This window comes from Nuphar pumila, unplaced genomic scaffold (genome assembly GCF_984573655.1).
Source record: "Nuphar pumila unplaced genomic scaffold, dmNupPumi1.hap1.1 HAP1_SCAFFOLD_172, whole genome shotgun sequence".
In the NCBI taxonomy this organism is placed as follows: Eukaryota; Viridiplantae; Streptophyta; class Magnoliopsida; order Nymphaeales; family Nymphaeaceae; genus Nuphar; species Nuphar pumila.
This window is the reverse complement of record NW_028323201.1, coordinates 70,608-83,416: the sequence shown is the minus strand read 5'-3', so window position 1 is coordinate 83,416 and position 12,809 is coordinate 70,608. Positions and strand designations below refer to the sequence as shown.

The window sequence follows — 12,809 nt, the reverse complement described above, 5'->3', positions numbered from 1 at the left end:
TTTCATGGAACATTGTTGCCAGTCGCACGGACTTAGGCCCGTGCATTATGGATAGCAGCCAGATGGGCTATCCATCATGGTTACCGTCTGACATTCAGAGCAAGTCGGTCTTTATCAAAGACGTAGGGATGCTCAAAGGCGTGCATGTGATGTCGACCCATTATGCGATCGAGATCGATCGCATAATGGGTAATCATGAGAGAAGGTCTGCTTGCAAATAGCTGGGGCTACAGCGTCCCGTGTCCTGGTGAAATTTTGGGTTCCCTTTTACCATCGCTTTCGCTTGCGTGAGAGTTCATTGATGTACTAATCAAAGCTCGTGACCGTTTGCCAGTCGGACCAATTGTGATAAGAGCCATTATTCGTATCAGCAGCTTCTGAAGGGGCGCTCATGTTGACTTGGGCCGAAGACAGCTGTTTGCACTGCACCTGACCGACATTTTGGTGGTCAAACTGCATTGCTTACTGTCATACCTTGAAGTATGAAGTCAAACAGCAAGCTCAGGGCTGAAATTGTATTTCACATTATGTGTGCTCTTCTGCTTGTCTAGTCTTGATACATGAGGCACTCACGTTTCGGTGGCGTGTCCTATGAGCTCACCTTCGAGCAGGCGGAGCAGGCGGTGCAGCATCCACGGGCCCGGGGGATTACCCCAAGCGCATCAAGACCTAACCCCAACAGCCCCCTCTTCACCCCACCGTGACACGAAGCTTTTGAACGTAAAGGTAATTCAGTATAGCTCAAATTGCACATGCGCACTGCTGCCTCGGTTTTCTTTCGTTACCCAATGCCCCAACACCTTGCCTTTCACCTCTCCAACTTGGCCAAGTTTCACGTGCTCGACTCTATTTTACGAGGTCGTTTGTGCACGCACTTTCCATGTGGTCTTTATAAATCGTATTAACCATTATTGTGATTGTTTTCCCTGACGTACCCGTTCTCCTTCCATTCTCTGAGTCCTGTTGCCACTCCTGGACACTTTTCTTTTGTGGCAATTCCGTTGAAAAAAATCCCACTAAGCCTCTCGTTTTCTGCTCACCTTGTCAAGTTCCTTGACGAAGCAACTTTTAGCACAGGCTGGAACTGACTTCGACCGGACAAATAGCACAAAAAAGCCGTATTTGCTCAATGCTGCTGTTCGCCTTGTCCACGGTATAGGCGACCTCAACACACTGGCCGAAGAGTCCTCCATTGTGTTAGATCACAGTCGGTAGGTGCATGATTTACACGTTCATAGCAGTGCCAACCCTTGTCGAACGCTAGCAGCTGTGGCCCCTAATTGACGACGTAAACATGGCGTTTGTGGGTGCTGGACAGAATAAGTACACTGTTTTTCACTTGGAGAATTATACTTTTGGAAATAAAAGCCCCAAACTAGAGAAGGAGCATTCGGTGGAAGCCAGATTCGCCCGTCTCCGAAAGCGGTGAGGTACCCCTAACGATGAAGACACATCCGTTCCAGTCGAACATCCTAGTTCAGAAACGAAATCGCACTCGGTTATGACATGCGTTCTTTCCATGTTGCATTGAGTTGCGTATTTGATAGTGGATGTTCATCATTCCGTAGCCACATTCTGGGTTGTCAGGCATAGGTCTCTCGTCACGCCGCTGATGCACCAGGCATGAGATCATACCAGTAATTCCCTCTTTTATTTTTTTCTTGTGAGAGGACCTATTCTTTGTGCAAGGGTAGACGTACCGAAGAATTACCCAGCCATCGATTAGGTGATGCTCAGGGTTCACGTTCACTGACGTGCCCGTGCGCCAATGGCTTGAATTTATGCGTGCACTTCATCCACTTCATTTCAGGTTGTTGTCGCATTCCTTGCTGAGCTGCAGACTTTGTTGATTCGGCAACCAGGAGGATTGGAGGTGCATTTTGTGGGCATGTTGACATTCCAATGCAAAGCCCTCAGCGATCTGAAAGTCCTGGAGCCCAACAGAGTAACATGCTTGTTCAGGTATGAGCACGAGGGCATGCGCCGCTCTGTCGACGGAGTGCTCGTTGTTCATAAGCATAACACTCTGCATGTGCTGCTGCTTCAAGTGGGCAGCGCCTTTTTCAAGCTGCCAGGAGGGAGATTGAAGCCAGGGGAAGATGGTGCGTGTTCACTGGATGGCGTGCAGTTTATTTTGTCGAAGACAGGGAGCAATCGCACTGTGCTCTTCAGCAATTGATTGCGTTTCACATGTTGGCTTTCGATGGGGATTCTTCCAAGACACTTGTACTACCGAAGCTCATATGCAGAAGTTACCTTCAGCTCATACGTTGCGGGGCTTTCGCGCCACGTCTGAATAAGCTTTTGCGCCACTTTGCCACATTGCCAAGGTCTATCTTATTTGGTCTCTGCATATAGTGGACAGATGCGGAGTAAACTTCGTCTTCTGTCCTCGAGCTTTGCACAAGCCATGGAGTTTCATGTTCGGCTTTTGCTGATGACCTCGCAAATGATTATGCAGATATTGCGGGTTTGAAACGGAAGCTGACGAGCAAGATGGCGCCGGAGAAGATGGAGGAGTTTGCAATGCAGTGGCAGGTGGGCGACTGTCTTGGCAAGTTTTTCCGCCCTAACTTTGAAACGCTGATGTACCCCTACTGCCCCCCGCACATAGCACGGCCCAAGGAGCTGAAGAAAATCTTCCTAGTTCCTCTGCCTGAGAAGGCTTTCTTCTCGGTGCGCCTCTCACTGCCTGGCACCCACCTTGGTACTCTGCAACTGAAAGTGTGGCCAGATAGCGATGCCGTGCGCTGTCGTTCAACATCCTGCCTCAACCAACCCACATCCAGCTTGCTGGGAAGATTGAATGCACAGCAGGTGGCACATGTTCGTACGCAGCCGCAATGCGCTGATGCAGCAAACCTGGCATCACCTGCACTGCCTTGACAACCATTGCCACCTGCTGTGTTGTCAGATGTGACGCCATGTCAGTGAATGCTGCACTCTCTGAGACCTTGCCGTGCATGACCGCTCGTCTGGAGGTGGCTGAACATGTCATAACCTCGGTTGGGCAGCCAAGCTTTGGCCACCAATGCGTCATGTAAGCCAGCAAGACCTCCACATGCACATTCAACTCACGAATGCAGATGCCGTGCGCATTTCCTTAGGCGCCAAGGTTTCTGATCATTAGATCAAGAGTCACCATTGAGCCGCGGATGTAGGGATGACAGTCTGAGGGCTGCAACTGCGTGCAGGTCCCTCGAAACATGAAGCTGATTGCCGTACCGCTGTTTGAAATTCATGATCATGGCCAGCGCTACGGCCCCGTCATTGCCAGTCTCCCAGCGCTTGTATCAAGACTGAATTTTACTTTGCACGGGGTGGATGCGCCGCTTATACGACAGCCTGTGCCCCCGCCCCTCCAGGAGCAGCAGGCACCACAACTAACAAATCAACAATATTCATGACAGACCAGCTTGCATAGTACCTATCGTTTCTTTTGTTTGTATTGTTGTCAATTTGCAACTTACTCTTGACAACGAAGTAAGATGTAAGAAAGGAAGTTGAACACTTGTACTGGCATTGCTCTATCGAGAGATGCAGATGTTGCATAAAACTTACGACATGCCGTGGCATTGCACGGTTCGAGGTCAGGCCCATTGATAACGCCCGCACATTTGTGAATAAATTTCTCTGTTACCAGCCCAAGAGAGAAGGTGAGGGGAAAGGAGGAGCTGTCTATCAGCCACGTCAGGCCCACATCATGTCTCCTCGCCACGTGTTTTCGTGCATGCCTATGTCAGCATGGTGGGATTTAACAACATTGCCATTCGTCGACACATCCCATGTGGCGCTGAGCATATAAGGAGAACTTGAAGAGCGGAGAGTTCATTTTTAATATTTAATGCGCAACATGTCCTCACGCATCAGCGTTAGCAGAAGTAAAGTTATCGGAAGGTTCTGTACATCCCAGAACGTCAAGAACACAGGTGAGCTTCGATGGTCAGTCTCATTAACGCGTATGTTCTTTACTTTATACCATCATGCTCTGACGTGCAGCATGGATTCAACGAGTTGTGTTTTCCTGCCACTAACGTGATGACATGATGCAACGCAGTAACGCAGAAAATGCTGAGTCAGCAAGGCAGGAACATAACAAGGGGTCAACGGCCATGCTTGCCAGCAACGCCTCGGCCAAAGAAATTCAGAACTCAAGTGCACAGGATGACGATCGTTCTACCTCCTTCACACCTGCACACGACCAGGGAGGTTGAGGTGCGTGCCTCATCGTGAAGTCTAGGTCATTGGATGAGTCAGCATGTGTTCAAAACGGGGACGACTCGAGCTGTAATTGGTCCTTTCAATGCTCAATGAAGCGGCCACAGTAAAAAGGGAATGGCAGTTTACATCGGCTTTCCTCATCGTGCTTGCCTTTGTCATCCTTGGCTTGTCATGAGGATGCACCCTGAGGAACACTCCTCGTCATGGAATGCAATCATTGCAAGCGAGCATGCAATCGTGAGCTACGGGGTATCGTAAGAAGAGTGGGTGTTATCTTTTCTACAGCATTATTCGGTTAGTCCACGTCCTTTTTCAACAGCAGGCCCGTTGAGTGGGCCCGGACAGAGGCATGTCTGGACAGGGGCATCCAATGCGATGATGGGCTGCTTCACCCGAGCATTCACTGTGCAGGCAATATGGCAGGAGGTGCAACAGCGGAACCCGCACGAGCCAGAGTTCCTTCAAGCCGTGGAGGAAGTTCTGCACACTGCAGCCCCCGTGTTTGCTCGGAGGCCAGAATACCTGCCAATCATGCGCCGCCTGGTGGAACCAGAGCGTGCAATCATCTTCAGGGTACGTCTAACTTCCTGTGCAAAAAGCAGGTACCACAGCAAAGCACATGCAGCTTCTCCAAATTGACGGAGCAACACACAGATCTGGGGCCTCCGTTATCAGCTACATTTCATAACGCAAGCACACTCCATGCTTGCACTGGGCACCACTTTCCCTTATCCGGTGGCAGCTAGTCCTGGCGAGTTTTGGCGAGCACCACATGAACTTTTGGTTGGGGACGTTGGGATTGCAAATGGATGGGCCAACTGTTGTTGGGCTATTGCCTCTAACTTTCTAATTGTGCAATAAGCGCAAGGTCACTCCAAAAACAAGCGAATGGTTGTGGAACAGCGGCGTGTAACGAAGCAGCTGCCGTTACAGGTGCCTTGGATGGACGACGCTGGCACTATACACATCAATCGTGGATTCCGGGTGCAATTCAACAGCGCCCTCGGGCCATATAAGGGTGGCCTTAGGTTCCACCCTTCTGTCAACTTGTCGGTCATCAAATTCTTGGGCTTCGAGCAGATTTTCAAGAACGCACTAACGACGCTACCACTGGGAGGTACGAGGCATGTAGAAATCACCGTGATTCTGCTGTTCACATCGCAATGACTACCGATCACATGTTCACGCTTTTTTTTTTTTCAGCTTCTGCCAGAGTTGCCTTGCCAGTTCCTGATGTGGACACACGATGCCGTCAGCAGCCCGTTTTGATGCTGTGAGCACTCAGCTTGTGTTTTGCAGCTTAAAAGCCATTGGTTTTTCAGACTACTGTCAACAGCACGATCCTATAGACTGTGGTGGTATGCGACAGGCCTTTGCGCATGTTTGCTCACACTCAACTTGACACAAACAATCCAGCGCAAGCGATGCAATCAGTGTGCCAGAACCAACGAATGCCCAGAGCGTGCAGGTGGGAAAGGGGGGAGTGACTTTGACCCAAAGGGCAAGAGTGATAATGAGATCATTGCGCTTCTGCCAGTCCTTCATGCGGAACCTGGCCCTGCACATCGGCCCCAACACAGGACGATTGACCTGCGGGAGCCCGACATCGGGTCCAACCTTGGCCAAGTGATTGGCTACCTCTTTGGCCAGTACAAGCGTCTGCGGAACGAGTTCACAGGTGCCTCCCGCAGCCCGCTCTCCAAACAAATCTCAATTTCAATGTGCACAATATTGTGCAATTGGTCGCTGAACAGACGATTCAGGGCAGGGTCCGCTTTAAATGCCGGTATTGCTGCGTGCAGACCATCTCCTTCGTAGTTTTTCTTGACATCGAATCTCTGCGTTTCTTCCTGGCCTTAGAAGCAAGCTGGTGGAATTTGCCATGCAGGGGTGCTGACTGGCAAAGGTTTCAACTTCGGCGGGTCGAACATCAGGCCCGAAGCAACCGGTTATGGCCTGGTGTACTTTACACAGAATCTGCTTGAGCATCGCATGAAGGACACGATTCAAGGAAGACGGGTGGCAGTGTCTGGCTCCGGGAATGTGGCACAGTTCTGTGTGGAGAAACTCCTTCAGCAGGGCGCCGTTCCAATCACGATGAGCGACAGCTCTGGGACCATCTACGAGCCCAATGGCTTCACCATCGAGGCGCTCAGCAAGGTGATGCACATAAAGGCTACTCGCGGCTCGCTCTCTACGTTTACGCCTTCCGCCACAGGTGTGTATCAACAGCTGCTAAGCCAACAAGCCATGGCAGCTAGCCATGGCACCTCAGCGATTTTGTAACAGAGCTTTGGCCAGCCGAGTATCTTGTTGTCTCTTGTCTGGTTGGTAATGCGATGAGTGTTGGATGTGCAGAGCATGAAGCTGTAAGACACAACCACCTTTGATAACCGTGCATTTGCATCACTGCCCCAGCCGACGCATGTGCGCGGTTTGTTTGTTTTTACGTTCTGGTTGTTGACTGCGGTTGTATTTATGCAGGCATGTACATCAAGGGTGCCAAACCGTGGAAGGTGGGGAAGCATGTTGACATCGCTATGCCATGTGCTACGCAGAACGAACTGGACATTGATGATGCCCATGCCCTCATCAACGCTGGCTGCAAAGTCGTGTGCGAGGGTGCCAACATGCCCACAACTACTGCCGCGATTGACCTGTTGCACGAACATCATGTGGAATTCGGACCTGCCAAAGCAGCAAACGCGGGTGCGATTTCTTACAGAATCCTTCAACTTTGGCGGCTATTTCTGCAACAGATCGAAATGGCGATGTAGTTTACAGGGACGGTATTGAGCCCATGGGCAGGATGTCGATGGGCTTGGAGTCGAGACCTAAGTTGAATATTTCTCCTACACTGAGTTCTCGACCGCTTTTCTCGGCCACAGCCAGCCTAGTGGTGTTGCAAAAAGGTCCAGCGACCTGAACGTGGTGAGCAGCCAACCCAGCCATTTGATGGCATTACTTGCCAGGCAATTCTGATTACATGCGGGCAGATGTGCAGGCGGCGTTGCGGTCAGTGGACTGGAGATGTCTCAAAATAGTCAGAGGTTGCAGTGGTCAAGACAGCAGGTGGACGAGCAACTGCAGACCATCATGAAGTCCATTTACGACTCATGCGAGTCGGCTGCGGAAGAGTACAACACGACAATCCAAGGTGGCGCGAACATTGCTGCCTTTCTCAAGCTTGCAGACGCCATGCAAGCCCAAGGCCTTGTATAGCATGAATGGGGAGAAGGGTGGTTGCGATTATGTCGGAAATTCCAATAACAAATAACTGGTCAAGTCACTTTACACTGCAGCATGGCCTGTGTGACACATAACTGTCCTATACATGGAGACAATCGGATGTAAAGGCTATGCTGGAAGCTATATTTGCAGAACTCCGGAGTTACAAACTGGTAATTTCAACACCCATTGCCTATCTTTGCAGGGCGAGGCTGCCCAGCAAAGTTCAGACTGTCCGGGCTTGAATCGTCCCGATTCATACTGTGTTGGGGTTAGGGCCCTGGAAAGAGTGCTCAACCAGTGTTGCCAACTTACATTAGACATCGCTCGCCAGCTTGCCCATATGGACATCCAGTCTCCAACAGAGTATGTCATGAGCATCTACAGGCTGCGAGAATTATGACTCGTTAATCACAGACATACAAGTCATTGTCATAAACAACAAGGGCAGCGATTGAATCCGTCCAGCAGTACGTCAGGGTAGCTTTTTGTATTATGTGACACTAATGCCTTCATTCACCCTGACCACCTCCACAAAGCTCTCACCGGTCGTCTCCGTCAAAGCTGAAACCATCACACTGGAAATTGTGTGGGATGTTCAGGTGTGTCCTGGAGCCAAAAGAGCAGGGGGTGCAGGGCTCTGCATCATCGATCCTGGTGCTGCCAAATGGTGAGGCAAACGGGGAGGGGGGGGGGGCATCAATTGTGTGTCTAATGACTTGGTCATGCCGCTGACATCAAACAGCTGCGCGCGCAGGCTCGCAGGGTCATGCAACATGGAGGAAGGAGCAGCAACAGATGCATCAGACACGGCCATCATGGGCATCTCGGGAGGTGGTGACAGAGCGGTGTGTGAGAGCTGCTCGGCACCATCTTCATGGGAGGGTGACCCAGGCTGCGAAATGGTGTCCTGTGACGACGAGCGCTCACTCAGCAGCCCCATCGTGGGGTCAAGCGGTCCACTCAACGTATCCGTGGGAAGGGCATCAATCGGCGGAGGGAGTCGCGGTGCAGAAGCATCGGGAACAACCGCCGGAGGCATGGAACCATTGGCCGCGGCTACCTGCGGGTCAAGATATGTGTGTGAGCCATCCGGATTCACCTGAACGGTATGACCCTCCGGAGTGAGGTACACCCAACCCTGCATGGCCATGTATGCGTTGTACTGCTCCGTGTACTCCTCTGGCGTCAGGCCCTCCATGCCGGTGTAGCCCTGCATGGCGAGGTATGCCTGCACGATTTCATTGAGTTGTGCGATTGCGGTGGGGTCGCCTGCATGCACGGCGGCAACCATCTCGGGGGTGAGGCCTAGGGCCGCGATATATTCCCGATGCTGCTCCTCCGTCATGCCCAGCTGCTCCGCAGTGTACAGCAGCGGGTTGTACATGCTGTAGAACGCAGACTGTGCCTCCGCAGCCGCTGCTGCGGACCCATCCGCAGCATGACCCATTACCACGGGGGTCGCGGGCGCTTCCACTGCGGGGGGTGCCTGCTGATGCAAAGCCAGAGCGAAGCGGTGGCGGCCCTGCACCAGGCCCTTCCACGCGTCGGTGTGCACAAGGTCCTTCCAGATCTCGGACTGACCGAACTTTGAGAGGTGCTGCATGTACGCCTGCGGAGCACGGCGCCGCGAAAGGCGCATGGCATCAGCTTTCATCGCCTCCTTGTCGCGCTCCGCAGCCGCACAGATGCGCTCCGACTCGAGGATACCCTCTTGCAGCGTGACACGCATCTGAGCGATCTCGAGCAGCCGCTTCTGCAGGACGGCTTCCTCCGCATGGAGCCGATCCGTCTGCTCGACCAAAGGACGCCGAGCCGCGTCGGCGGCTGCCGCTTGCTCGTTAACAACTGCCATGTGCGTGCACAAATTGTGCGCTAGCATCAACTGCAATGACGTTGGCGGTTGGCGATTGTCAGGGTCGAGGCCTGCCGGTAGCGGCCATTTTGCAGACGAGGGCGTTCCCGGCTGAGCTCCGGGGTCCAACTTCTCTGCCGGAGCCGTCGCTCCTCCCCACTTCGGTGCTTCGGGCGCCCCCCCCCCTGTTTTCTGTCGCTTGTTTGGCGGCAGCTGGTCTGGATTTGAGTTTCTCAGACTGGTCCCTGCTGCAGCTTTGTCTGCGTTGTCTTGTGTATCGGCGGCATGGAGCGCTGTTCTGGATGCAGAGGCTGAGGGCACAGGGTCCAGGTGCACACTCATATCTGTAGTGCCATCAAATGGCGCAGCTAACAAGCCCTTCTCCAGGGCCTGCACACACGCCCTGAGTCATTGCAGCGACAATGCTACATGCAACACGGTATTGCGATGCTATCCCGAGATGGATGAGTGCCTGTCCCGTGTCTGATGCAACTTTCCACAACACTACCGCATCCACATGGACATTCGCAACTCCGAGGACTACTTGGGTGATGAAGCAGGAAATTCAAGTTGACGGCGGCATTCCAATACCGAACCGGAGCTTCAAGCAGCAGAGACCCTGCTCATATCGGGCTTTTGGGAATCAGAGCAAATGTAAGTACTGCCAAGGTGCTTTTGCCATGGTGATGTCATTCTATGCTTGATGCACACGTCCTGAGACGTCCAGACATGGCACTATGTTAGACATTTAAGAGAGTCCACGGTGTTGACATGCAGTCATACAATCTGTACATCGTAGTATGATTGCTGGCCAATCCCGCAATCTAGCAGAGCGCTGGACAAGGGTTTGCCTTGTAAGTGAAGACACGAGCCAATGCCTGCACAAATGTCTGCCCTTTTCCTTGTGAAAACAGGTTGCAACTGCAAGCGCATTGCCGTTAAACGCACCTCGGTGAAGACGCGCTCTTTGCGCTCTTGCCAACTCATGGACGCCTCACCGTGGCCGACGGCTGTGCCATGACTCATTTCCGGGGCGCCTGGTCCTCGGCAATCATCCATCGACGCGTACGCTGCGGCCGGACGTGCGCTGCTATCTTCAAGCAGCAAAGCTGCTGGCGCCGCAGGCAGCAGAATGTTTGCAGAGCCATTCATCGCTGATCCAGCGTCAAATCCTGCACTTGCTGACTCGATGCTGCCGAGTTGCACACCCTGCGCACTTGCATGCAAGTTTCGGTCCATGCGTTGTCGTAAAAGCACCCTTCAGCTGCAAAACAACCTATCTCCGCACCTTGCAGCTAGCCGCGCACTCCCAAAACCGCGACATTTTGAGCTAAGCTTGCACTTTGAGGAGATGCCACACACTAGAGAAGTACCCAACGCACTCTTCCAGAGACAAGTGAGAGCCAAACAATCATATGTACATTGAAGGCAGTGAAGCTGGCGAGAAAAGCGCGAGCACAATGCAAAGGCACTATGATTGGGCGTTCTGCGCGCGGTACCTCAGAAGTTGTGTGCACAGCATTGCCGACGTCGGTAGGACCATTCCAGCCCCTCCTGCGCAGCGCATCCAGCCACTTGCCCTCCAACTCGTTGAGGTAGTTCTTGTAATCGGCGAGTCGTTGCGGAAAATGCAGGCATGCCATACTAGCCGCCATCAGGCAGCCGTCCGAGTGCTTGGAACGAACCAAGTCCAGATCCTCCTTCACCCTGCAACACGGCAGCTGCTGTCAGCATGCGGAGGCAAAGGAGAACCCCCCAGAATTGTCCTGGGCAACAGCAGCAATTCATTCTGGTTTGGAAATGCCTCTGTTCAAGCACTCGTGTTCAGTTTGCTGGCAACCAGGTGGAGACCGGGCCGCAGAAGGACGCTAGATAACTTGCACTGTGCCTCAACACTAGAGCCTCGACGTGCACGAACTGCACACGAGTGCAGGCAACATGTGGTGATGAGGACAGCATCGTCTTCAACATCTAGCCAGCTTGGACTTGAGCGCGCATGGAGGGTCCAAGGCGTCGCAGGGGTTTCGTCAGTGTCAAGCTCCAACTCATCATCCGCCCCGGGCATGTCACCGTGGGCCGGCGGGGGTGTGTTGACAGCAGGAATGGCTGGGCAAACGACGGGGACATAAGACATGGTAAAGACCACATCACGGGACGTGCGAAGATGGCCTGCACCATAGTCTACGCAATGCAGCACATTCGCACATTCTGACAGAGAGGAGCGCACTTGTTCCTCACTGAGTCGCTGATGCAGCTCCACCAGCGCTCACCGCTGGAGCACACCAGCATTTCCCGGAACAGGCCGCCCATTTCCGGGGACGTGAGCAGGCCGTGGCCAGCAAGGCGCGTACGACCTATCTCTCCCACGGCGTCGCCCGCTATTTCCTTGGGCAGGTGCGGCTCGATCCGCCACGCGCGGTCCGACTTTTTGTGAACGTACTTGTTCTTCTTGGACGCCACCAAGTCCATGATGTCACGCATGAGCGGGCAAGTGCTTGCCTGCTGCTCGTGGACGTCCTTCCTGCGCGTGCCATTGTGATTTGTAACTTGGGCAATTGAAAAAGCGTTGGCAAGATTCAAGCAGCTATTCACAGAACTTCGATAGCTTCACATGCGTATATGATGATGATGTATCTTTTTACAACACTACCGTATATGCATGGAATAATTTGCATTCACCGATACCACGTATGTGTCACTGCCATTTTCAGCTCAACTTGCTAGCTCATGACGCAAGACTCCTGATTTGAGTACTCTTTAAGTTCAACGGCACGTCTGGAGCAACAATTTTGCCCAGCAACACTCGCAAATTCTCGTACGTGCGCATGATGGAGATTTGCAACCATGCATAAGGGGCATCGCACTGGCGAAGGGGCTTCATTGGCACGGCAGGAAATGCAGGTACCATGCTCTGGGCACCAGGGACGCCAGCAATAGGCCCACGGGAGCCAACGCGCTGCGGCAGGAACGCCGACCCCATGCCTATGCCATCCACTTGAACATTTGCTGCGCGGTTCTGAGCATCGGCGTGTGCGGGAGGGGGGAGCTTTCCAGCAGCGCCAGTCCGCGACGATGACAGCGAGCGCAACGTGCCGACTGTGGGGGGGGGCTGAACTGCAGCGCCAGCAGTTCGCGGCAACACAGTGCCATCTGGTCGTGGGCCTGTCAGCGACGGCGACGTGCGCACGACATACAGCAGCACCATGGCCGCTCTGTCCATGCAGCCGTAGATATGGAAGCGGTCGCCGTGCGCTGGCATGAAGATGGTGTTGATGCTGCAGGGGATGCGTGCTTCGTGCGGCATCAGCGCCAACGGCAGCTGCAGCGCGTACCAGCGCCAAGTTCCTGCTTCTGCATCCTGGTGGCCGACGTACGCGTCCAGCACTTTGGGCGTTTCCAACCCCTCAATGGGCGTTCCATCCTGCATTGAAAACGTGACATGGATGCCATGAGAAGTGTATTGCTTGTCCTACCTACCATACCTAGGCTTCCCCATGTGTTGCCA

At 53.2% G+C, this 12,809-nt stretch overlaps 2 protein-coding genes across 2 annotated transcripts; both read left to right on the top strand.

The window, feature by feature from the left end:
* The first annotated feature begins 1,294 nt into the window (after window positions 1–1,294).
* Window positions 1,295–3,407, top strand: LOC149810920 (pre-mRNA cleavage factor Im 25 kDa subunit 2-like). Its single transcript, XM_089994079.1, has 4 exons — window positions 1,295–1,425; window positions 1,963–2,102; window positions 2,462–2,676; window positions 3,195–3,407. The coding sequence occupies exons 1-4, from the start codon at window positions 1,295–1,297 to the stop codon at window positions 3,405–3,407; spliced, it is 699 nt and encodes a 232-aa protein (XP_089850205.1).
* A 1,192-nt stretch (window positions 3,408–4,599) lies between these two features.
* On the top strand, window positions 4,600–7,852 carry LOC149810919 (uncharacterized). The gene is given in 9 exon segments (XM_089994078.1): window positions 4,600–4,794; window positions 5,155–5,338; window positions 5,690–5,742; window positions 5,744–5,806; window positions 5,809–5,899; window positions 6,110–6,439; window positions 6,706–6,930; window positions 7,226–7,437; window positions 7,655–7,852. Coding segments are annotated over 9 exon segments (1,551 nt in total).
* The last annotated feature ends 4,957 nt before the right edge of the window (window positions 7,853–12,809 follow it).

What these genes read in the sequence shown, in the direction of transcription:
- LOC149810920 (XM_089994079.1), top strand. Translation starts at nt 1,295, where the DNA reads ATGGCGTTTGTGGGTGCTGGACAGAATAAGTACACTGTTTTTCACTTG. An exon ending in TTCGCCCGTCTCCGAAAGCG is followed by an intron (nt 1,426 to 1,962) that starts GTGAGGTACCCC and finishes ATGCTTGTTCAG; the next exon opens with GTATGAGCACGAGGGCATGC. An exon ending in ATTGAAGCCAGGGGAAGATG is followed by an intron (nt 2,103 to 2,461) that starts GTGCGTGTTCAC and finishes ATGATTATGCAG; the next exon opens with ATATTGCGGGTTTGAAACGG.